The sequence below is a fragment of the Pan paniscus genome, chromosome 7, assembly GCF_029289425.2.
Source record: "Pan paniscus chromosome 7, NHGRI_mPanPan1-v2.0_pri, whole genome shotgun sequence".
Taxonomy (NCBI): domain Eukaryota; kingdom Metazoa; phylum Chordata; class Mammalia; order Primates; family Hominidae; genus Pan; species Pan paniscus.
In genome coordinates, this window is record NC_073256.2 from 161,081,198 (window position 1) to 161,102,991 (window position 21,794).

The 21,794-nt window shown below is 62.1% G+C and overlaps 3 protein-coding genes across 5 annotated transcripts; 1 reads left to right on the plus strand and 2 right to left on the minus strand.

Moving 5' to 3' along the window:
* Positions 1-7: 7 nt before the first annotated feature.
* Positions 8-2,552, plus strand: TIGD5 (tigger transposable element derived 5). Its single transcript, XM_034966805.4, has one exon. It carries the CDS (start codon positions 139-141, stop codon positions 2,068-2,070), a length of 1,932 nt encoding a protein of 643 aa, XP_034822696.1. The 5' UTR covers positions 8-138; the 3' UTR covers positions 2,071-2,552.
* Positions 2,553-6,479: 3,927 nt separating this feature from the next.
* PYCR3 (pyrroline-5-carboxylate reductase 3) lies at positions 6,480-11,864 on the minus strand. The gene is made up of 6 exons (XM_003819461.5): positions 11,716-11,864; positions 10,317-10,381; positions 9,207-9,386; positions 8,721-8,933; positions 8,316-8,408; positions 6,480-8,136 (listed from the first exon to the last, which is right to left on the minus strand). The coding sequence occupies exons 1-6, from the start codon at positions 11,840-11,842 to the stop codon at positions 7,954-7,956; spliced, it is 861 nt and encodes a 286-aa protein (XP_003819509.3). The 5' UTR covers positions 11,843-11,864; the 3' UTR covers positions 6,480-7,953.
* A 3,021-nt stretch (positions 11,865-14,885) lies between these two features.
* On the minus strand, positions 14,886-21,507 carry GFUS (GDP-L-fucose synthase). 3 transcript variants are annotated; one of them, XM_003819460.6, is made up of 11 exons: positions 19,755-21,507; positions 18,849-19,005; positions 18,388-18,502; positions 17,054-17,182; positions 16,891-16,964; positions 16,587-16,720; positions 16,431-16,495; positions 16,019-16,085; positions 15,792-15,871; positions 15,464-15,563; positions 14,886-15,233 (listed from the first exon to the last, which is right to left on the minus strand). In XM_003819460.6, exons 2-11 carry the CDS (start codon positions 18,992-18,994, stop codon positions 15,178-15,180), a joined length of 966 nt encoding a protein of 321 aa, XP_003819508.1. In that variant the 5' UTR covers positions 18,995-19,005; positions 19,755-21,507; the 3' UTR covers positions 14,886-15,177. The 3 variants fall into 3 exon arrangements, with proteins under 3 accessions (XP_003819508.1, XP_054973058.1, XP_054973059.1); XM_055117083.1 differs by lacking the exon at positions 19,755-21,507 and adding an exon at positions 19,319-19,391; XM_055117084.1 differs by lacking the exon at positions 19,755-21,507 and having other exon boundaries at positions 18,388-18,722; positions 18,849-18,909.
* Positions 21,508-21,794: the final 287 nt, after the last annotated feature.

The following is a 21,794-nucleotide window of genomic DNA, read 5'->3' on the forward strand; positions in this document are numbered from 1 at the left end:
AGGTCAGCGCGCGTGCGCCCGCCACGCTGCGGGACAAAGGGGAGGGACCCGCGCGGCCCCGCCCCCGAGTGCCCCGCCCCGAGCGGCTGGGCGTGTGGCTCCCGCGACCCGCGCGGCCCGGGTCCCCCAGCCGCAGCCATGTACCCCGCGGGCCCCCCGGCCGGCCCGGTACCGCGCCGCGGCCGCCGTCCCCTGCCCGGGCCCCCCGCGCCCGCCCCAGCCCCCGTCCCCGCTGCACGGCCGCCGCCCCCCGCGCCCGGGCCGCGGCCCCGCGTGGCCGTGAAGATGGCCTTCCGCAAGGCCTACTCCATCAAGGACAAGCTGCAGGCCATCGAGCGCGTCAAGGGCGGCGAGCGGCAGGCCAGTGTGTGCCGCGACTTCGGCGTGCCGGGCGGGACGCTGCGCGGCTGGCTTAAGGACGAGCCCAAGCTGCGCTGGTTCCTGGAGCAGCTGGGCGGTGAGGTGGGTACTCAGCGCAAGAAGATGCGGCTGGCCAACGAGGAGGAGATCGACCGCGCCGTGTACGCCTGGTTCCTGGCGCTGCGCCAGCACGGGGTGCCGCTGTCTGGCCCGCTCATCCAGGCGCAGGCCGAGGCCTTCGCGCGCCAGATCTACGGGCCCGAGTGCACCTTCAAGGCCAGCCACGGCTGGTTCTGGCGCTGGCAGAAGCGCCACGGCATCTCCAGCCAGCGCTTCTACGGCGAGGCCGGGCCCCCAGCCCCGAGCCCCGCGCCCGGCCCGCCCGTCAAGGAGGAGCCCGCGCTGCCCTCCGGCGCCGGCCCCCTGCCCGACCGCGCCCCGGCCCCGCCGCCCCCGGCCGAGGGCGGCTACGGGGACGAGCAGATTTACAGCGCCAGCGTCACCGGCCTCTACTGGAAGCTGCTTCCGGAGCAGGCTGCGCCCCCGGGCGCAGGGGACCCCGGGGCGGGGGGCTGTGGCCGGCGCTGGCGGGGCGACCGCGTAACGGTGCTGCTGGCCGCAAACCTGACCGGCAGCCACAAGCTGAAGCCGCTGGTCATCGGGCGGCTGCCGGACCCGCCCAGCCTGCGCCACCACAACCAGGACAAGTTCCCGGCCTCCTACCGCTACAGCCCCGACGCCTGGCTCAGCCGCCCGCTGCTGCGGGGCTGGTTCTTTGAGGAATTTGTCCCAGGCGTCAAACGCTACCTGCGCCGAAGCTGCCTGCAGCAGAAGGCCGTGCTGCTGGTGGCCCACCCGCCCTGCCCAAGCCCAGCTGCCAGTATGCCCGCCCTGGAGGACAGCGAGGATGCCCCCGTGCGGTGCAGGCCGGAGCCCCTCGGTCCCCCGGAGGAGCTGCAGACACCGGATGGCGCTGTGCGGGTGCTGTTCCTGTCCAAAGGCAGCAGCCGGGCACATATCCCCGCACCGCTGGAGCAGGGCGTGGTGGCCGCCTTCAAACAGCTGTACAAGCGCGAGCTGCTGCGACTGGCTGTGTCCTGCGCCAGCGGCTCCCCGCTGGACTTCATGCGCAGCTTCATGCTCAAGGACATGCTCTACCTGGCTGGCCTCTCCTGGGACCTGGTGCAGGCGGGCAGCATTGAGCGCTGCTGGCTGCTGGGCCTGCGGGCCGCCTTCGAGCCCCGGCCCGGCGAGGACAGTGCTGGGCAGCCGGCCCAGGCCGAGGAAGCCGCCGAGCACAGCAGGGTGCTCAGCGACCTCACCCACCTGGCGGCTCTGGCCTACAAGTGCCTGGCTCCGGAGGAGGTTGCGGAGTGGCTGCACCTGGACGATGATGGGGGTCCGCCCGAGGGCTGCAGGGAGGAGGTGGGCCCAGCCCTGCCCCCTGCAGCGCCTCCGGCCCCAGCTGGTCTGCCCTCTGCCATTGGGGGCGGAGAGGACGAGGAGGAGGCCACCGAGTATGGAGGGACCTCAGTGCCGACTGCCGGGGAGGCCGTGCGGGGGCTAGAAACAGCTCTGCGGTGGCTGGAGAACCAGGACCCCAGAGAGGTGGGGCCACTGAGGCTGGTGCAGTTGCGCTCACTCATCAGCATGGCCCGGAGGCTGGGGGGCATCGGGCATACCCCAGCAGGCCCCTATGATGGTGTGTGACCAGGCCAGCCCAGTGACCTTTCTCCTGCTGCACTTGGAGGGAGGGGACACACACACAGTCTCCCATCTCTCCTCCCCTCCCCCTGGGGTGGCCCACCGCATGGGTACAGGGGGTTCCAGAAATCCAAATCCAGCATGGCTTGGAGGAGCTCTGTTGGTGAGAGGTTGCCCTGCCTCACTGGCACCCTGGGGGCACAGCTGGAAGAGAGGCCTGGCCCATGCTCCTCTCAGGGCAGGCACATGTGCAGGGCATACAAGGCACAGCGCCTGTTGGAACAGGTGGCTGTGTTCCTGCTCTGGCCCCCGTGGGGCTGGGCCTCCGCCCCTGCACCAGTCACATGCACTGGACGAGGGCCGAAACTCCTGTCTGCTATCGAGCCCTGGTGCTATGTGGCCCCGGAGCCACAGCACGGTCATCTCAGTGGCGAAGCACACCACTTGATTCTATTTTTTTTAACACATTAAATCTGTTTTTAAAGATGCTCTTCAGAGGGGCCGTGAGAACAGGGGCCGGGTGGGCTGGTCTCGGGCCGCCCTGCGGTTTCTCTGGAGGTCAGAGGCCCCAGGTACTGGAGCATCACTGTGGAGTGGGAGGGGTGGAGCCCTGTATTAGGTTCTGGGTGCAGCAGGGAGGTGTAGAGTTCCGTTTCCTTGGATTTTTAGTTTTCCCTAAGAAAACTGAACAGATCTCTTATTCCGTGGGATTGGCAGCTGCCTGGCTTTGGGCCCTGGTGACTTGGCCAATGGCAGGAGAGTTTCCCCTGCTTCCTCATCAGCCACAGACCATTCTGTCCAGTCCCAGGGCCTGGAGCCACCTGACTTACCTGGAAGCAGGCCCTGGCATTAGCCCCCAGGGCAATACGCAGTGCCACCCTCTGTGGGCTCTCCTCCCCACCCTCAGACTTTTCTGCCTCTCCTGGGACTGCCAAGGATGTGGCTGACAAGCTGCTCCTGGGAGGCCTAGTTTGAAAGGAGGAAAGGGCCCCAGGGCCTGTCAAACCCTGGTTCTGTTCTGCTCTGGCCAGGTCTAGACCTACAGTCCTTCTGGTTGGACTGGGGCCAGGGATGCCCATGCCTCCTCAGGTAGGGTGGGAACTGCCTTTGCAGAGATGCTGCCCGAGCTGGTGTGAGGGGCAGGGAGCTGGCCTGCTTGCCTCCAGGTGTTGACCCCTCGTCCCCATCTGCCCCCAGTGTCCTCCTAGCAGAGGGAACCTTGAAAACCCAGAGTTGTGGAGTGCAGGGGTAGGCTGGAGGCCTGCACGGGGAAGGGAAGGGCTGTGCACCAGCTTGGCAGTGGGGCAGCTGGAGGGTGTCCCCCAAAAGTGACTTTTATACAGGTCAAGGAACAAACAGTTCCTTGGAACTGCCCGCAAGTGAAGAAATATATACATATATATGTATATATTTATATCTCAAAATCTGAGAGCTCCGGGAGGCCGTGGAAATTTGGGGAAGAAGAAACAGACTCCCTGAGCAGAGCTCAGGGCAGCAGCTCCAGGCATGCCTGCTGAGCCCATCAGGCCACCGCCACCTGCAGGAAGAGCCTCTGGCCTGAACTGCTGGGGATGGGCTGCAGAAAGCCTGAGACATTTGGGCCAGCACCTTCCCAGGGGCACAGGCCCCCAAGGCGGGGACACCACCTCTGCTCTGCCAGGCCTGCCTCCAGGGCTCTGAGGAGAAGCTGACTTCATGGCCGCGGTGCCAGTGAGGGCTGCACAGCCGGGCCTTGTCCGTAGTCTGGGCGGCCCGTGGCGCTGCCCTTCAGCCCAACTACTCATTGCTGCTGCGTCTTTGGCGAGGCTTTCATTTCCAACCTTTCTTCCCATCTCAGCCCTTTTGTTGGCCCGGGTCCCAGGAGGCTGGCGTCGGTGAGGGCAGGCCCGCTCCTCTCATCGGGGTGGCTGTGGCCTGTCCCCCAGTCCCTCAATGGTCACTTTCTATAAACAAGGCAGCACTAATTTTTGCTATAAGAAAAAAGAGGCCAGGCACGTTGGCTCACACCTGTCATCCCAGCACTTTGGGAGGCTGAGGCGGGTGGATCACCTGAGATTGGGAGTTCGAGACCAGCCTGGCCAACATGGTGAAAACCCCATCTCTACTAAAAATACAAAAATTAGCTGGGCGTGGTGGCAGGTGCCTGTAACCCCAGCTACTCAGGAGGCTGAGGCACGAGAAATGCTTGAAGCCAGAAGGCAGAGATTGCAGTGAGCCGAGATCACAACACCGCGCTCCAGTCTGCGCAACAGAGCGAGACTCTGTCTCAAAAAAAAAAAAAAAAAAAAAAAGGCAGGTGCAAGCTGGTGGGGACATTGGGAGCCTGTCAAGAGTGGGTCTGCCTGCTGGCACTTACTAGACGGGAAATACCCCCTAAAGAGGGCTTAAAAAGCATCTTCTCCCTAGCATGGGGCATGCTGGCACAAGGTGCTGTGTGACAGAGGCTTGGCCGCTGGGCCCCGCTGCTGAGAAGGCTGCTCTGCCCATGCCTGGCCCTGTGGGCAGTGCCAGCCATGGATCCCTGAGACCCTGGGCTGGAACCTGGGGCCCCATCCCAGCCCTACCTGCAGCTCACTAACCCTCTCTGGGTTCTGCTCAGTGTCTGAAGTGATGGAAAGACCCCAGGGTTGGGGGCTGTAGCGGCCCCCGGGGGTGGCAGAACCCTTTGGGAGGCCAAGTGTTCTTTCCCAAAGCTGCGCGGGTGCCATTGCCTGCCAGGCCCTGGCTGTGGTGACAGACGTGGGCTGGGGTGAGGCTGCATCTGCTTCCTCTAACAGCCGTGGCTGCCTGCGGGCTCTGGCCTCCCGCTCTGGCAGATTCTGCACATTCCCTGCAGGCGCAGGGGTGGGTGGGGGTGCCTGTGGCCTCGGAGGTGCAGCCAGCTGTCCTCAGCTCAGATGGCCCCCAAGAGCCCCCAGCTCCTGTTCACTGCTCTTCCAGTTAGTGACCCCCGTGTCAGCATCATTGTCAGAGTTCCTGGGCTTGTGGGGGCTGGAGAAGGGAAGGAGCTGAGGAGGGAAAGATGAGTGCAGGTTTTGTTGAAACCACCCGACCCGCGTTTTCAGGGGGACGAGGCCACTGCCTTGGCCCAAGGACCTGCAGGCTTGGGGGACCCCCTCGATGTCCACTGGGCTGTGGATGAAACATCACATTGTGGTAGGAAAGGAAGGGGAGCACCCCTAGACGGGGGGGTCCTGCAGAGACCCCAACCCCTTACCTACCTAGTTGAGACACCCATGGGAAGCAGCCTCAACAGCATGTCGGAGTCCCTAGGCTTGCGGGGTCATGCTCTGTTGAGGGCCCTTCCTCTAACTGGCGAGCTTGTTTACAGCTGAGCTCGCCTGGTCAGATGGGCCCAGTGGCTTTATCTAATAAAGGCTGGACATGTCCACTTCATGAGCATCCCTGTTTTGAAGTCTTATTTTTAAACTCTTGATCCAACGCTTGGATCAGGAATACCCCCTAGATTAACAGTTGGGGCATAGGGCATAAAAGTGGAACATTGATCAAAGATACCGTAATCATATCCATCGTTTTCTATCTTGAAGAACAGTTTTCACCTGGAAGTAGAAGGCACAGGGGAGGCCTGGCTCACCACAACGCTCCCTGCCGTGCCGAGAACTGAGCCCGTGTCTTTGTCACAGGCCCTCACCAGCTGGGCCAGGAGTGGCTGGCTTGGGATCTCCACCTCCCGAGCTGAGCTCACCTAGTGCCCAGGGCTTGTCAGAGGTCCCGGGGGAGACAGGTGTTGCTGCAAAGTCAATGATTTCTCCTTGCAGATGGGCTTGGTGTGAATGCAGGTGGCCGTCAGAAGGGCTGTCCACCTTCCTTCAGGGGGCCGCCTGCACCAGACTCCAGGCTCCCAGGCCTGCCCAGGATTGGCATACAGTCCCCTGGGGTGACAGCGTGCAAGGGAAACTGCAATTCCATGCCCTACAAAGCCCCCAGGTGATGTAGAGGCCTGTAGCAGGCATGGGGAGACCTCTGCTGTCCACAGTGCCAGCACCCCCATCGGCTGACACCTGTGCTTGACCAAGGTTCCAGGCCTCAACTTATGGGGCAGGCATTGGACCTTGTTTCTTTTTTTTTTTTTTCCAAGACAGAGTCTTGCTGTCACCCAGGCTGGAGTGCAGTGGCATGATCTTGGCTCTCTGCAATCTCCGCCTCCTGGATTCAAGCAATTCTCCTGCCTCAGCCTCCCAAGTAGCTGGGATTACAGGCACGCACCACCACATCCAGCTAATTTTGTATTTTTAGTAGAGATGGGGTTTCTCCAGGTTGGTCAGGTTGGTCTCAAACTCCTGACTTCGTGATCTGCCTGCCTCGGCCTCCCGAAGTGCTGGAATTACAGATGTGAGCCACTGGGCCCAGCCCAGAACTCGGTTTTATCCACCTCTGGTGAAACATGAGCTCACTTGGTGCTCTCTGGCCTCTTTATTCCCATCTCCTTAGGCTGACCCTGACAAGTGCCAGGGCCAGGCTTGGACCAAGCAGTCAACTGAGTCAGCCTGCCCTGGGAACCAGGCAGGGGAGGGAGCTTACGGACGGGCTAGGCTCAGGAGAGTAAGAGAGAGCAGATGAAGGGCAGAAGTCCGTGGCCGCAGAGGCAGCTGAGCATGAGGGATGGAGCATGCTGCTGTCCTGCAGGTGCCCTTAGCCCTGTTTTGCACTGGGGGGTTGATCTGCTCAGGTGCACAGGGAGATGGCACAGCAGGACCCGCCGCCCAGCCTCGCTGAGGGCATGCTCCCGCCTCACCTCCAGAGGCTGTTGGGTGGAAGCCGAGAGCTGCAGCAGTTGGGGCCAGCGTGGGACTGGAGGCCCAGGTGAATCTTGTGGGGCAGGGGACGGAGCTGAGGCTGTCTGGCCCGGGCCCTCCCCACCCAAAGGCCCTAGAACCCTAGCCTTCAATCCTGGGGGTTTGCTTCTCCCCTAAGTCCTGGCTTTCCTGACCTGCCGTCCATTAGGGACAGGTGGAGGGGCCAAGTCTTGCCATCAGAGGCCAGTGTGGTGGTGCCAGAGCTACGGGGTATTCCAGGACCCCTGACCTAGGCACGGGGCAGGAGGGCCCAGAGCCACCTGGCCACTTGCCAGGAGCTTAGGATCGGGAGGAAAGAGGGAGCCTGTATCCAAACTAAAGCCAAGGGTCTGCATGTGTCCTGGCTGGCCAGGGCCACCCTCCCAGACCTCAAGCCACCCCACCTACCACTGCCCACCTGGTGCCACCCCAGCACTGCCGCAGACCTGGCCCAGCAGCTCCTGCTCCTTAGCAAGGGATGAGCACGCCCACCACAGCCACCCTCTTCTCCAGGCTGCAGGGCAGGCTCCAGCTCCCCATGGCGGCCCCATCAGGCCAGCAGTCCAGGGCCCCTGGCTTTACTGCAGGGGAGAGGGTCTCTTGTGCAGACCCCATATGGCTCGTGCCCCCTAGAGCTGAGATGAAGCAGCTGGCCTGGCTGTAGCTGCACGGAGCCACCTGGAAAGCCAAAGGCAAGCTCCAGCTCCAGACCAGGCATTGGGCCAGCCGTGCCTGTTACCGTAAGTTCTGTTCATGGCCTCAACCAACTGCCCAACCATGCGGGCAAATGACCAAGACGCCATCTCTTGGGCCCCTCAGAACCAATGTTGCAGCAAGGTGGGCTCACTGCAGCAAGGGGCAGAGCCACCACCACGGTGCCTTCTGCTCACTGGGGAGGGAGGAGTGTCCCCACTGGTCGGGGCTCCCCCGCCTGCTGGAACCTCTCAAGTCCTGCCCCCTGCATTTCCCTGTGCAAGGGGAGAAGGAGCAGTAGGAGACCCTCATGCAGGAGGGAGGGAGCCGCAGTCCTCAGGGGAAGGGACACAGGGAGAGGCAGGGGCACAAAGGCAGGAAAGGATGGCCAGAGCCCAGCCTACTTTCTGCTGAGCTCCTTGGCCCGGCAGGTGGCAGCCTCCACGGCGCTCATGGTGGCTGCTCGCAGCCCGCCCTGCTCCAGGGCGTGGAGTCCGTAGATGGTGGTGCCACCCGGGGTGCACACGTCTGAGCGCAGCTGGGCTGGGTGTTGGCCCTCGTGCAGCAGCATCTTGGCCGTCCCCTGAGGAGAGCGTTAGGGCCTGGTGACCGGGGGAGGTGGCGCGGTCCCCACTGTGCGGCCTGCCCTCGTTGCATCCCCCAACCTTGGCCCCAGCTTCTCGAGCCTGCTGTTTCCCTGCGCACTGGAAGTGGTACAGGCCTGGGCCTTCCCGATGTTCCGCAGGGGCCACCCTCACTCACCAGCAGGGTCTGGGCAGCGATGCGGTGGGCCAGGCTGCTGGGCATGCCCATCTTGACGGCTCCTTCAGCCAGGGCCTCGGAGAATGCACACACCTGTAGCCGCGGCATGGTGGTTGGGGGGGATAGGTGTCAAAGCCTGGGGGCTCAGGACCTTCAGGAACAATGCCCAGAGCAGTAGCCATGGATGGCCAGAACCAAGGCCTGAGCCCAAGGGTCTGCAAAGGGGCTGGCCTCAAAGATCCCCAAGGCAGTGAAGTCCTGGGGACAAGCAGAGCTCCCAGTGGGCCTGGGGAGCAACCACGCAGGCCTCAAGGTTGGACTCTGAGGGCAGAGGCTGTCAGAGGGACTTGGGTGGGCCCCCTCTTTGCCGAGGGTGGGGCTGGGGATGGACGAGGCAATACTCACGAAGGCCACGCCACTGCCACTGAGGCCAGTGTGGATGTCGACGTAGGCTTCAGGCACCTCCTCACACCGCCCACAGGCCTCCAGCAGATGCTGCAGGAGCTTGGTCTCGCTGCTCCCCACGTGGCGGCCCCGCGCCATCACTATGGCCCCTTCCTGGACCACACAGGGCAGGTTGGGCAAGACCCGCAGCACCCGTGTGTTTGGGGGCAGCAGCTGGCCAGAGAGAGGTCAGAATCAGGGAGTCTGTAGGACTGGGCCCTGCTGGGCAGGCCCCAGCAGGGGCCTCAGGAAAGGTCCACGTCAGCTCGCGGTGGGCTCCAGCGTCTGCCTCCCAGGTACAGCACCAGGAGGGAACCCTAAATCCAGCCACTTGATCCAGGTGGGCCACACGGCCACCTCTCAGGCTCTCTGGGGGGCTGCCTGCCGCCCAAGCCTGGCCAGCAGAGCCTATACTGGGACCAAGGCCTTAGCCCAAGGGACACTCACCTCCTCCAGGGTGCTCAGAGACACCCCAGCAGCCACGGACACCAAGATGTGTTCAGTGGTGACCACAGGAGCCACCTCTGCCAGGACAGCTGGCAGCACATGGGGCTTGGTGGCAAAGATGACGAGCAGGCAGCTCTGCAGCACCTCCTGGTTGGAGTGCGTGGTCCGGCAACCCAGAGCCTGCGCCAGGGACACCAGGACCAAGCCTCAGGGGCCATGTAAGCGGTGCACCCTCTCCATCACAGCCCTTCCTGCTGGATGCCACACGTTCCCATGGTCCCAGGGCCTCTCCCACTGCAAGTGTCTAGACCACCCCAACGTCTCCAGTGCCCAAGACTCACCCAGACTAGCCCTACTCCTCACAGGCCATCCTGATGTCAGCGCCTCCCCAAGCCCTGAGCCCTCCATCCCCAGTGAATGTCTGTGACCACCACCCAGCATGCAAACACACCCATGCACATGCACGCACTCACGAGCATGCATTCATATACACACACGCAGACACATGCACTTATGAGCATACATACACATGTACACATGAATGCACTCATGAGCACAAACACGTGCACACACACCCACTCGAGCATGCACTCATGTGTACACGCACGCACTCATACATGCGCACATGCACTCATATACACATCTGCACAGGCACACATGCACGAGCACATACATGCACTCACGACCACACAGGTGCACATGCACTCATGAGCATGCACTCATACACACACATGCACACACATGCACTGACATACATGCACTCACACGTGCACACGCACACACAAGCGCACGTGCAAACGCACATGAGCACACATATACACACATGCACATGCATAGCCTCACATATACACACGTGCATATACACACACTCACGGACATGCACTCACACACGCATACACACACACACACACAAACACTTTGCTTTGGCCCTCCACAACCTTACTTTCCTCCTGGCCTCTAATCTCCCTTTTCCCAGCCCAGACCAGCCAGTCTGCAAACTTCAGCTAAATAAACCACCCATCCCTGGCTCTGATAAGTGTCTTAGTGGGACAGGAGCCAAGAGCTATCCTGGGCTCCTGAGGGTATGAAGAACCTGGGCTCTATGCTCACTTGAAAGTGACATAGGTTCCTGTCTGTTGGTGCACTGGCCAGTATGTGCTGAGCTTCCACTTTTCCTGGAAAGAAAGGAAAAGGAAGAGGGGTTGGTGAAGGGGTGGGATAGGATGGCACTGAGAGGAGAGGGAGGAGCTCACTTGGCCTCTCAGGCTCAGCCACGCCTGGCCCATCCTGGGCCCCCTCCTGGCCCCAGGAACCCAAAGCGGGATGCACCATTCACTGGGCCCAGGCAATCAGATCCACTGATTCTACTTGGCGGTCAACGCCCCTGACTGCTGCTGGGTATGGAGGCCAGGAGCTTACCTCATTGGTGAGGACACAGATCCCTGGGGCCTCTGCCTCCAGGGAAGGGAAGGCTGCCTGGAGCAGAAGAGGCAGTACCTCTGGAGGAACACCAGGCCTTGGGGGAGTGTGGTGGGTACAAAGGCAGTTGATTGGCCACAGAAGGCCCAATCGGGGCCCAGGTTCTTCGAGAGGGAGAGTCTATGCTGGAATGTCTAAGAAAAGGCTAAATGCCTACTTGGTAGAAATTATCTGCTTTTGTCGGGTACGGGGTGGAGAGATTGGGTTAGATTTTGGTAAGGTCGAACAGGAAGGCACAAGTGTACACCACAACCTGAACACAGCAATTAATCATGACAGTGGCAGCCACACACACCAGTACTAAGCTCAACACTAGACATTTATGTCTCATTTAACCTGTACAGCTCTGGGAGGCATGCGGTACTGCCAGGTTTCACAGGGAAGACTCCTGAGACTCATAGTAAGCTATTTCCCGATTGATCTTGACTCTTCTGGACCCTGAAGTATGGCTGAAGGCAGAGAGTCAAAAGTCACCCAGCTCTCCCTATCCACAATCTGCAGAGAGGCTTCTAAATGCCTGGAGGAGTATATGGTCAGCATAAATATCCCGGGTATAAAGCAGTGTTTCTCAACAGGGGATGATTTTGCCTGTCTCCTCCCCCCACCCAGGGGACATTCGGCAGTGTCTGGAGGCATTTTTGGCTGTCACAACGTGGGGGTGCTGCTGGCACAGGATGGATAGTCTGGCCCAGGTGTCCCTAGAGCCAAGGTGTCTGGGGGAGAAGCCCTGCTGCTCCCCATGAGAGGGGCTGGCGCGCAAAGAGAAAATCAGAGGCTGGAAGAGGTGAGCCTGGCCAACGCCACGCGGCCAGGAAGCCGGCCACGGAAGCGGCACCTAGCCACGTGTGACTCAAATCTTCCCGCAGCCACGTCAAAAAAGTAAAAGCAAACGGGCGTGGCCCCGGCTGCGCCCAGCGGAGCGGAGACCCGGTTGGCTGGGCCCGCGCCCCCGGCCCCACTCTCGCGGCAGGACACCTCCCACGGGGCTGCTCCCACTCCAGACCGCAGGCCTAGCCCCGCGCCGCCCCACCTGCTCTGATGAGGCCCTGCGCGATGGCCCCCGCCATGCGGCCCGCGCCCACGAAGCCCACGCGCCGCGGAGACGGCTCCGCAGCTGCCATCTTGTTGCCTCGGACGCCGCTGCGCTCACCGCCCATCCACAGGCCGCGCCCCGCCCACAGATCTAGGCCCCACCCCCGCCCTCCAATAGGACTCGCCTCCCCCTCCCCACCCTCGCCGATTGGTTACTGGGACGGCACACTCCAGCCGGCTTTTTGTCCGCACTCTACAGGTTCGCAAGGCGCGGGAACCCCGCCTCTCGCTGCTTATTGGCCCGAAAGGGCTATGCCGCCCCTCACTGCCCATTGGCTGAGAGAAACTGGGGGCAGGGCCAATGGGGGCGGGGCCGTAAGGGGCGGGGCCGGCGGGGTACTCGCGCTCGGAGACGCCGGAGGAGCGGGGAGGGGTCCCGGTCGCGCGTGCGAGGAGCACATGTTGGTTTTCCGGAGGGGAGGGGTAGCGAAGCGGGTTGCGGGGCTGGTCCAGAGCGTGCGGTCACTGAGGCCCCGCCGACCACAGACGGTGGAGCTGCGGGGAAGCACTAGGGGCGGAGACCCAGGTCACGGAGAGCAGGCCACGGCCAGGGGCCTGAGACCGACAGAGGGGACAGTTGGGGAGGGGGGTACTCTTCATTTTTAATGACACAAGGAAAATAAGGCTTGAAGATCTGAGTGCGGTTTTTTCATCATCCAATCTAAAGCTGCATGTTACATATGTTATTTTCTTTTGAAGCCTTTGACATTTTCTTTTTTCTTTTTTTTGAGACGGAGTCTCGCTCTGTCGCCCAGGCTGGAGTGCAGTGGCGCGATCTCGGCTTACTGCAAGCTCCGTCTCCCGGGTTCACGCCATTCTCCTGCCTCAGCCTCCCAAGTAGCTGGGACTATAGGCGCCCGCCACCACGCCCGGCTAATTTTTTTGTATTTTTAGTAGAGATGGGGTTTCACCTTGTTAGCCAGGATGGTCTCAATCTCCTGACCTCGTGATCCACCTGCCTCGGCCTCCCAAAGTGCTGGGATTACAGGTGTGAGCCACCGTGCCGGCCCAAGCCTTTGACATTTTCTAAGCTCTTCAGTAATGAAATCCTCTCATTGATTCAACATTCACTGTGCAGCTGCAGCTTCTGGGCCCTGCTCTGGGCCTGGGCAAGATCACCCCACGGCAGCAGATGGGACAGGCTGGACCCCACCCTGCAGCCCTGCTTGGTGGCAGTGTAGACAGACTACAGTCAGCACACACGCGGGACAGCCAGTGTGTCAAGGCTCTGAAGCAAATGAGGTGGAAAGGGACAGAAAGCCACCAGGAGGCTGCTTCGGCCACTGCAGCCGAGAAACGTGGGTGGTGGACACTTTGCACCAGCACACAGCGTCAGCAGCTGTATCTCCTGCCACCTCGGATCCTCCTGGCCCCTTCCCACAGACTCCCTGGATTTTCTCCCAGGCCCCCTGGGCCAGTGATGGCTCAGGACCAAGGCTGTGGGGAGGTGAGAGGGGCCAGAGGCATCCAGTGCCATGCCATCATACATAAGGACAAAGCTCATCATAAACAAGTGGACTGAGGCGAGGTGAAGGAGGATTGCTGGCTGAGTGCCCAGGGCCACAGTGGGTAAAAGAAGGCCCAGGGGCCCAGCCCCATTCAGCTTCTCCGTCCCATGCCGGGCTGGGCTTCTGAGCATCAGCTGGGAGCCCTCAGCTGACGTGGACACCCAGCCAGCCAAGGCTTGTGTCCAGGGCACCTCTCTGCTCTTGGCTGGGCTTCTTCCCACTGTTCACCTGGTGGATCCAAGCAGCCACATAGGCGCCACCCTCTCCAGGAGGCCTTTCCTGAACCCCCACATGGGCAGAGCCTTTATCACAAAGGGCTGGGGCCAGGGGATACACTGTGAACGAGGCCAACCCATCTCCTGGAGCTCCAGGTCCTGGGGTGTCAGCGGGAGGGTTAGGGGTTGAGGCGGGGCTCCCAGAGGTTTCCAGACAAACAATCCCAGCGGGGCAGGGTGGATGCTCCGAGAGGCGCTGTGAAAGTGCCATCAGGGAAGGTTTTGGAGGCTGGGCCACCTCAGCTGAGGCCTAAAAGGTAGGGAGGCCTTGACCCAAGAGGGGGCCAGTCTCAGGGGAGGCCTGGAGGACACCTCGGCTTGCTGGACACAAAGGGACAGTGACAGATGAGGTAAGCGGTTCGTTGGGTGCAGGACACACCGGTCTGGACTCAGTGCTGGGACAGGGAGGACATATCACCGCTGCCGGAATGAACAAAGAAGTGAAGCAGCAGGCCCTACCTGCAGCCAAAAGGCATCATGTGCGTGAAGACGGCACAGGGCGCCCAGGAGAGGGACCCTGAGGACGTGGGCCCAGAGTTGGGCCAGGAGCCAGGGAGGGCGTCTGGGTCCTAGATGCAGTGGACCAGAGGGTTCTGGCCTAGGGGCTCCCTCTGTGCGAGGCACTGAGAAAGGGGGTGACGGGCAAGCCGGGGCCTGGAGCCCAGTGCTCCTGGTCCATACCTCAGCGCCACCCTGCCTGGCTGAGGCACTGGCCCGGGAACCATTCTGGACTTTGCTGTCTCCCCTCTGAGAATGGCCGGGGGCGGCGAGCAATGACACCCCACCTCTGGTAGCTGGAGCTGACCTGTCCAGCAGGCACCTGTCCCTCTCCATGGGATAAGGCCAGGTGGGGGACCCACGCCCAAGCCTGAGAGCCACAGAGAGGAGGGGCCAGGCCAGGGGAAGCCCGAGCCACCCAATCATCAGCCTCCCCTCATAACCATCCATGGGCCCAGCTCGGCTGGATCACTAGACGTTTCTGGCCCACTAGACCAACTTCCCCAGAGCCCTCAGGCTGAGGCAGGGAGGTCCGGGTGAGCTCAAGTTACTCAGGCCTGCAGGTGGCCACATGTGGAGGGGCTGGGACTGGCCCTGCCCTGCACATCCTTGTCCAGCTGACGGTCCACACCAGTCTCACTGCTGCCTGCCTGCCTGCCCACGTGTGCCTTCCCATCTCCAGCCTCTGCGGCCTTTCCAACCCAGGGAGTCGCCAGCTCTTGGGGGCTGAACAGTAAGCCAGGGGGATAGTGGGTCCTGGGACTGGCCAGGCTAGGGGGCAGTGCCTGGGTGTGGGGGACGGCTCAGCACAGAGCTGCCAAGGCCAGGCCTGTGAAAATGCACTTTATTGGCTCCCAGGGAGTGGGATGCAGGATCAGAGTGGACACGCGCAGGGGGCTGGTGTGGGGAGCAAAGCGCCGGGCCTGCCCGGGACCCTGGTTTCCCTGAGGACCAACGTGAATGGGGGCCCCACTGGAAAGATGCTTGGGGCTGCAGAGCGGATGGAATGCAGGCCCAGGTTGCTGGGTGGTGCCCTCAGCTCCTGGCAGGGTTGACGGGTGGTGGCCGCTGGGCTCTGCTAGCCGATGGTCCGCTGGCACCTGATCCTGTCTTCCAGCTTCACTTCCGGGCCTGCTCGTAGTTGTCAGTGAACCAAGCACAGGTCTCCTTCACCGCTGCAGAGGCAGGCAGGTGAGGGCCATGGACAGGGAGGGTCGGGGCCGCATGGGAGGAAGTGGGGGGAGGAGGCCCAGGGACAGGGAAGTCACCCCTCAGAGCTTTGGTGTCCCACCTCCAGGGCAGTACAGGCTCTGAGGGGGCACCTCACCTCTGCCCTGGTAGCGAGCATGAGGGAGGGGCTGGGGCAGGCCTCCACCAAGTGGAGGGCTGTGGGGTCAGGGCTCACCCTGCTTGAAGGGTGTGAACCGGAAGCCGGGCAGGTAGGTCCTCAGCTTGCTGTTACTGGCTGTCTTCTTAAACTGCCCATCCGACTTGGTTGTATCAAACTGGAGGCTTTGTCAAGGCCACAGCGAGGGGAGCACCTCCACCCCAGCCCCCGCAGCTTGCCCTTGAACCTCTGCCATTCCCAGGGGAGCCACAGCAGAGCTCCTCCGCCTGCCAGGGTGAGCGTCCTCCCTCCGCAGTGTCCCACCCACGCTGGCCCTACACCAGGTGGCCACTGAGGCCACCCAAGGGGCCCCCGCCCAACCCCCAGCACTGGAGCCAGAGGATACGGTGACCTCCCCATGGAAGTCCATGGCCTCCACCACCGCCTCGGCTGCCTCCTTGATGGAGACCTCATCTTCCTCGTCCACTGTGGGGAGCCACCGGGTCAGGCCTCCCCTTGGTGCCGCCCGACGGCCCATGAATATTCCTGCTCCCACCCCTCAGCCAGCCTCCCAGGACAGCCTTGGATCCTGTCCTACCATGGAGGAAGGGGGCTGAGGGCTGAGGTACCCACCGGAGAGGATGATGGGCTCCACTTCATTGTACTCCCGCAGGACCCAGATAAAGAGCTGGGCCAGGTCCTAGAGGTCAGACAGGCAGGGTCAGAGACCATGGGTATAGCCACCCCTCTCCCAAACGCCCCTGCCGGGGAGTCCATACTGCTGTCCTTGTTCAGTGGGGGCTCAGCCTGGGGACCAGGGGTCCCTCCTTTCTCCCTCGGAGCTCAGAGCTACACCAGTGACTCCTGGAGACAGGAGCCTATGGGGCCTCCACGAGGACCAGAGATGGCTTCTCTCGGAGCTCAGCCCAGATTCTCTGCTGGTGGGAGCCTCCCTCCTGCACCACCTCCCCGACAGCCCAGCAGGGGCCAGCCAGGGCTCAATAGGGCAGGTTCTCTGGGGAGAGCTGTGCCTTCCTTTACGCACCAGCGAGTATATGAACTGCCTCCGCGGCTTCCCTGTACCCCACACCGTCAGGGCCGAGCCGCTGCCTGCAGATTCAGGGAAGGAGCAGGTGTCAGAGGCACTGGGTCACCTCCTCCCGAGCTGAGCCCGGGCACCCCATCGGGCGGACGCACTCACTCTTGGCCAGGTGCACCTTGTGGATGAGGCCAGGCAGCACGTGGCCATCCTCGATGTTGAAGTTGTCGTGGGGCCCGAAGACGTTGGTGGGGATGACAGCGGTGAAGGTGCAGCCGTACTGCTGGAAGTAGGCCCTGCGGAGGCACAGCGTCTCCTGCCCTCGTCCTGGGCCCGCGATCCCACCCCAGGCTGCCGCTGGCCTCTTACTGAGGCTGGCACGAAGACCCGACCAGCCGGCCCCACCCGCCCCTGGGGGCCCTCTCCCCCACTCCTGGCTGGGCCTCAGCAGGATGGGCGCGAGGACCTGTTCTGCACGTCGATCATCCTCTTGGCATACGAGTACCCAAAATTGCTGTTGTGGGGAGGCCCATTGTGGATCTGCGGGGGCGGGAGAGGCAGAGGCCGCTACTTCCCGGCCCTGCCCACAGGCTCCCCGGCCCCACCCACAGCCAGGCCCTGCCCCTCACCATGGTCTCATCTATCGGGTAGGTCGTCTTGTCAGGGAAGATACAGGTGGACAGGCAGGACACCACCTTGCGGGCGCCCACCTCGAAGGCCGAGTGCAGGACGTTGTCATTCATGTGCACGTTTTTCCTCTGCAGGGGTGAGGCGGGGACAGTTCAGGCTCCCCAGGCCAGATCCCAGCCCTTACCTGCTCCTCCAGACACAGAAGTGGAGACACACCCTGGCCCTTCAGCCCTGGTAGGACCCAAGCCTGCCCATCCTAACCGCTTCCGGACAAGGCAGTGGGCTTACAGACACCATTGCTCTCCAGCCCCACCAAGGCTGGAGGAGGGGCTGGCTCTGCCTTCCACTATGAGGAGAAACACACCCCCAGCTCAGGGCTGGGCCCCACCCAGGAGGCTGCTGAGGTCAGGGCATGGGACCCCACTGGAGGCTGGGAAGGAGCCCAGTCTGGCCCTGGGCTGGGCTGGGGCTCCCACTACACGGGGAACAGGGCGGACTACTTCCCCACCTTGGAGGAGCTCCCACCTGGCTCTACTTCTCAGGATCAATGGAGCCTGCGCTTGCCAGGTCCACCCCGCGGGCCCCACTTCCCGTGCATGAACTAGACACGGCATGGCTGGAGCCCTGGGACTGCTCTTGGGAGAAGGGAGAGGTGGTGGCCAGGCAGCCTGCTGGGAAGGCCGAGACACCGACAAGGAGGGCTCTGGGGTGACAGGGCTCCTGGGCAGAATCTCGTCTGAGCCTCTGCTCACCCTAGTGCCTCCTACGCTTAGCAAAGCCAGCTAAGGCAAGGCTGCTGCCCAGGAGGGGCAACCCTGCCCCTGGTGGGGCCAACCCTCCAGAACACAGCTAGCCGCGGCAGGGCCCTTACACCACGCCCCCTTCCCCCAGACACAGGCAGCAGATGCACAGAGCGCTGTTCACACCCCTGCACCCCGGAGTGTGTGGTGGGCCCAGCTCAGGGGAGCTGGGCCAGCACAGTCCTGGGAGCCAGAGGCTCCAGAGGCCCTGGGGACTCAGGGGGCAGGAACCAGCTCCCAGTCCCACGTGGCCGCTGGCTCTTTTCAGCCTCCCAATGCTGCAAGTCAGCTCCACAGCTTTGCCTACTGGGCCAAGTGCCTCCAGGCCCCCCTGCATGGCCCTTTGTCCACAGCACCAAGTGTGACTGACTGGGGATCCCTCAGGGGCTGCCCCCACCAGGCTGTGCCAAGCCCTGATCCTCAGGGACTTCCTGGGGTGGGAATGTGGGCCTGTGAGAGTGGGAAGCCCGCCAGGAAGTTCCCAGAACCTGGGATCCTGGTTTCCAGTGCTTGCTGGGGCCACCCTCACTTACCCAGAAGTCCAAATTGTATTTGATATTCCGGAACAGGCCCCCCACCATTGCAGCAAGATGGATGACGTGTGTGGGTTGGACCTTCTCAAACAGGGCGCGGGTCTGTGCTGTATCCCTGTAGGAAGCCAGGCTGTCAGGAGGCTCTGGAGGGAACCAGCACCCCAGGGTTGGGTGCCAAGTGCAGGAACTGGGTGGGACTATGGCAGGAGGGACAGTCAAAAGGGAGGGTGGCCCCAGGGCCTGGCTGATATGAGGGTGCAGGCTTCTGGGAAGAGATGGGAGGGTGTTTGTTTGTCTAGGAACACAGCCAAGCACACCCAGGCCAGGCCAGCCACCTGGCAGGAAGGACCCAGACACACAGCTACTGTTAGACTCAGGAACAGGCCCAGCCTGGAACTCTTAGTTCTAGGGTGCGGGGTAGGATGGAGAGGAAGGGCTGATCTGGGGATGGGCTCACTCACGTGAGATCGGCGTCTTTAGAGGAGACAAACACCCAGTCCTCTCCAGGAAGTCCAGCTCCATCTGCTATCACCTTCTGGATGGCTTTGCCTACCAGCCCAGAGCCCCCTGTCACTAGAATCCGCATGGACCCCTGGGGTTCACCCATGTCAGTTGTACCTGTAGTGTCAAATAGTGGGAGGCTGAGGTCATCACGCTCTCATCCTTTGGAGCCCCACTCTTCTGTGGCAACTGGCACAGAGTGAGGCCCTCAGAGTGGGGCATAGTCCACTGGCAACCAGAAAGACCCAGCTGGACCGAGGCACTCCCTCGTCGCAGCCCTGTTCCCCTGGGAGCTCTCAGCCTACAGCGCCGCAGGGGTCCTGAGCTACCACCCAGCCCAGAGCAGCTGGTCCCAACCCACGACTCCCCACTAGGCCGAGAAGAGGTACATTCTACTCCCCTCTGACTGACAAGAGGGGAGGCAGACAACCTTGGGACTGGGGCTCCTGGCGCAGGTCGTTAACACGGTTCGCAGCTAAAGCCCGCATGCTAGGGACAGGCACGAGACGGCGCCTGTGTGCAGCCCACGCCCACTCGAGGCTGGCTGGTCCTGGAGAGCCCTGGCGAGCCAGATTCCTCCAGGGCAGGACAGGCCTCGGGGCGCAGCCACCCTCAAGGATCCTATCCTGGGAGGCGGAAACCTGCTCGGGCTCCCCGGCAGGGCCCCAGGGCCAGCCCTTAGGGGAGGGGGCCCTGCGCAGGCGTCGCGCGGCTCCCAAGCACGCGGGGAGACCTCACCGCAGCCAGACCCCCTACCACAGCCCCAGGCTGCCCCCATGCCCCTCGATCCCAGACCCCCACAGCGTTTCCTGACTCTCACGGAGCATCCAGGGCCCAGGGCGCGGCTGAGTCCGGTGCCACCTCACCTGCGTCCAGCCCCACCGCCGGCTCCCCGACAGCGGCTTCCGGCCGGGTGCGCTCCGGCTGCCCGCGGCGCCAGGTGGGGGGCGGGGCCGGGAGGCTGGGGCGGGGCACTCTGGGAAATGGAGTCCCGGGGGCGCGCAGCGTCCCGGGCACAGCTGGGACTTGGAGTCCGCGGCCGCAAAGCCGCCTGGGAAGCGCAGTCTCGTCCGCCGGCCGCGCGCGGGCGGGTCCCCGGACGAGGTCCCGGGCCGCAACCTCTTTAGCCCGAGGGGCGCTGGGCCCAGGCCCTGCTTGGGACGGCGGGAGGACACGAGACGAGGGCCGGCAGGCAGCGCCGCGCGGGCTGCCCGCGGCGTCGGAAGGAGCCTCGCAGGCGCTGGGGCCAGGCCGGCTCACGCTGCGGCGTCTCCCTCGGCTCCCCTTCCCTCCCGGGGTTCCGCCCCCGAATACGCAGACCTCGCGCCGCAGCCTCTTGGATTCCGGCCGCGATGAGGAGCCCGGGTTGTCGTCCCAAGCACTTGCACTGTCACCCGCGCCGACGGGGACGCCCAGGCTCGGGCAGCAAGCAGCAAACAACACCAGAGTTACGGCGAATCACGTTGGGTGACTGTGGGTGACAGCGGGTCACGGCGGGTTAAGAAGGATCACATCGGATCACGATGGCTCACGGCGAGTCAAGGAGGGTCGCGGCGGCTCACAGTGGGTCCCACGGTCGCGCTGCGAGCCTCCAGCTGCTCCTGCCCTCAGCTCAGAGCCCAGTCCTGCTGCCTGGGACGGGAGGGGGTGGCAGCGCGGCCCTGACATCGAGAGGCCACCGTCAACGTCTTCCATCGAAAGGCGTTTAAAAGCAGTCGCGGCCATGCGCGGTGGCTCAGGCCTGTAATCCCAGCACTTTGGGAGGCCGAGGCGGGCGGATCATTTGAGGTCAGGAGTTCGAGACCAGCCTGGCAAAACATGGTGAAATCCCGTATCTAATAAAAATGAAAAATTAGTCGGGGGTAGTTGCGCGCGCCTGTAATCCCAGCTACTTGGGAGGCTGAGGCAGGAGAATCGCTTGACCCCGGGAGGCGGAGGTTGCAGTGAGCCCAGATGGCGCCACCGCACCCCAGCCTGGACGACAGAGCGAGACTCCATCTCAAATAAATAAAAACAGTCACTCAGGCTGACAAGGGTAAGGGAAATGTGGTCCGCCCCCGCCACCTTAACATCTTGCTATGAAAGGACGTTTCATGATGATAACGTTTAAAGACATCCGTAAGGCGATGGCTTTTATCTGACTGGAAGTTAGCAAAACATTAGAGATGACTGAAGTGAGTCGCTGCTGGGTATGTCCACCTGCTCTGGTGATGGGCAGGCAGCGTTGCTTAATAAAGATTTCACAATTTTAGGCCGGGCGTGGTGGCTCACGCCTGTAATCCCAGCACTTTGGGAGGCTGAGGCAGGCGGATCACGAGGTCAGGAGATCGAGACCATCCTGGCTAACACGGTGAAACCCTGTCTCTACTAAAAAAAAAACACAAAAAATTAGCCGGGCGTGGTGGCGGGCGCCTGTAGTCCCAGCTACTCCGGAGGCTGAGGCAGGAGAATGGCCTGAACCCGGGAGGCAGCGCTTGCAGTGAGCCGAGGTTGCGCCACTGCACTCCAGCCTGGGCGACAGAGCGAGATCCATCTCAAAAAAAATAAAAAATAAAATAAAAAATAAAGACTTCACAGTTTCTAAATTGTTATATATTTCTTCCATAAAAATTTAGTTTTCTTCATTTCAGCGGTTACTAATTATGATATTAAAGTCACATAATTTGTATTCTATTGACCATAGTGTCAAACTACACAATCTTTCTTAAGTCATTGTACTTCTTTTTTGTTTTCAAAGATGGAGTCTTGCTGTGTTGCCCAGGCTGGTCTGAAATTCCTGTCCTGATCACTCGAATTCAAGCATTCCTCCTGCCTTGGCCTCCCAAACCTCTGAGATTACAGGCATCAGCCACTGCACTCAGCTTGTACTCTTCTTTTTAAAAATTGGTTCAGCTGGATGTGATGGC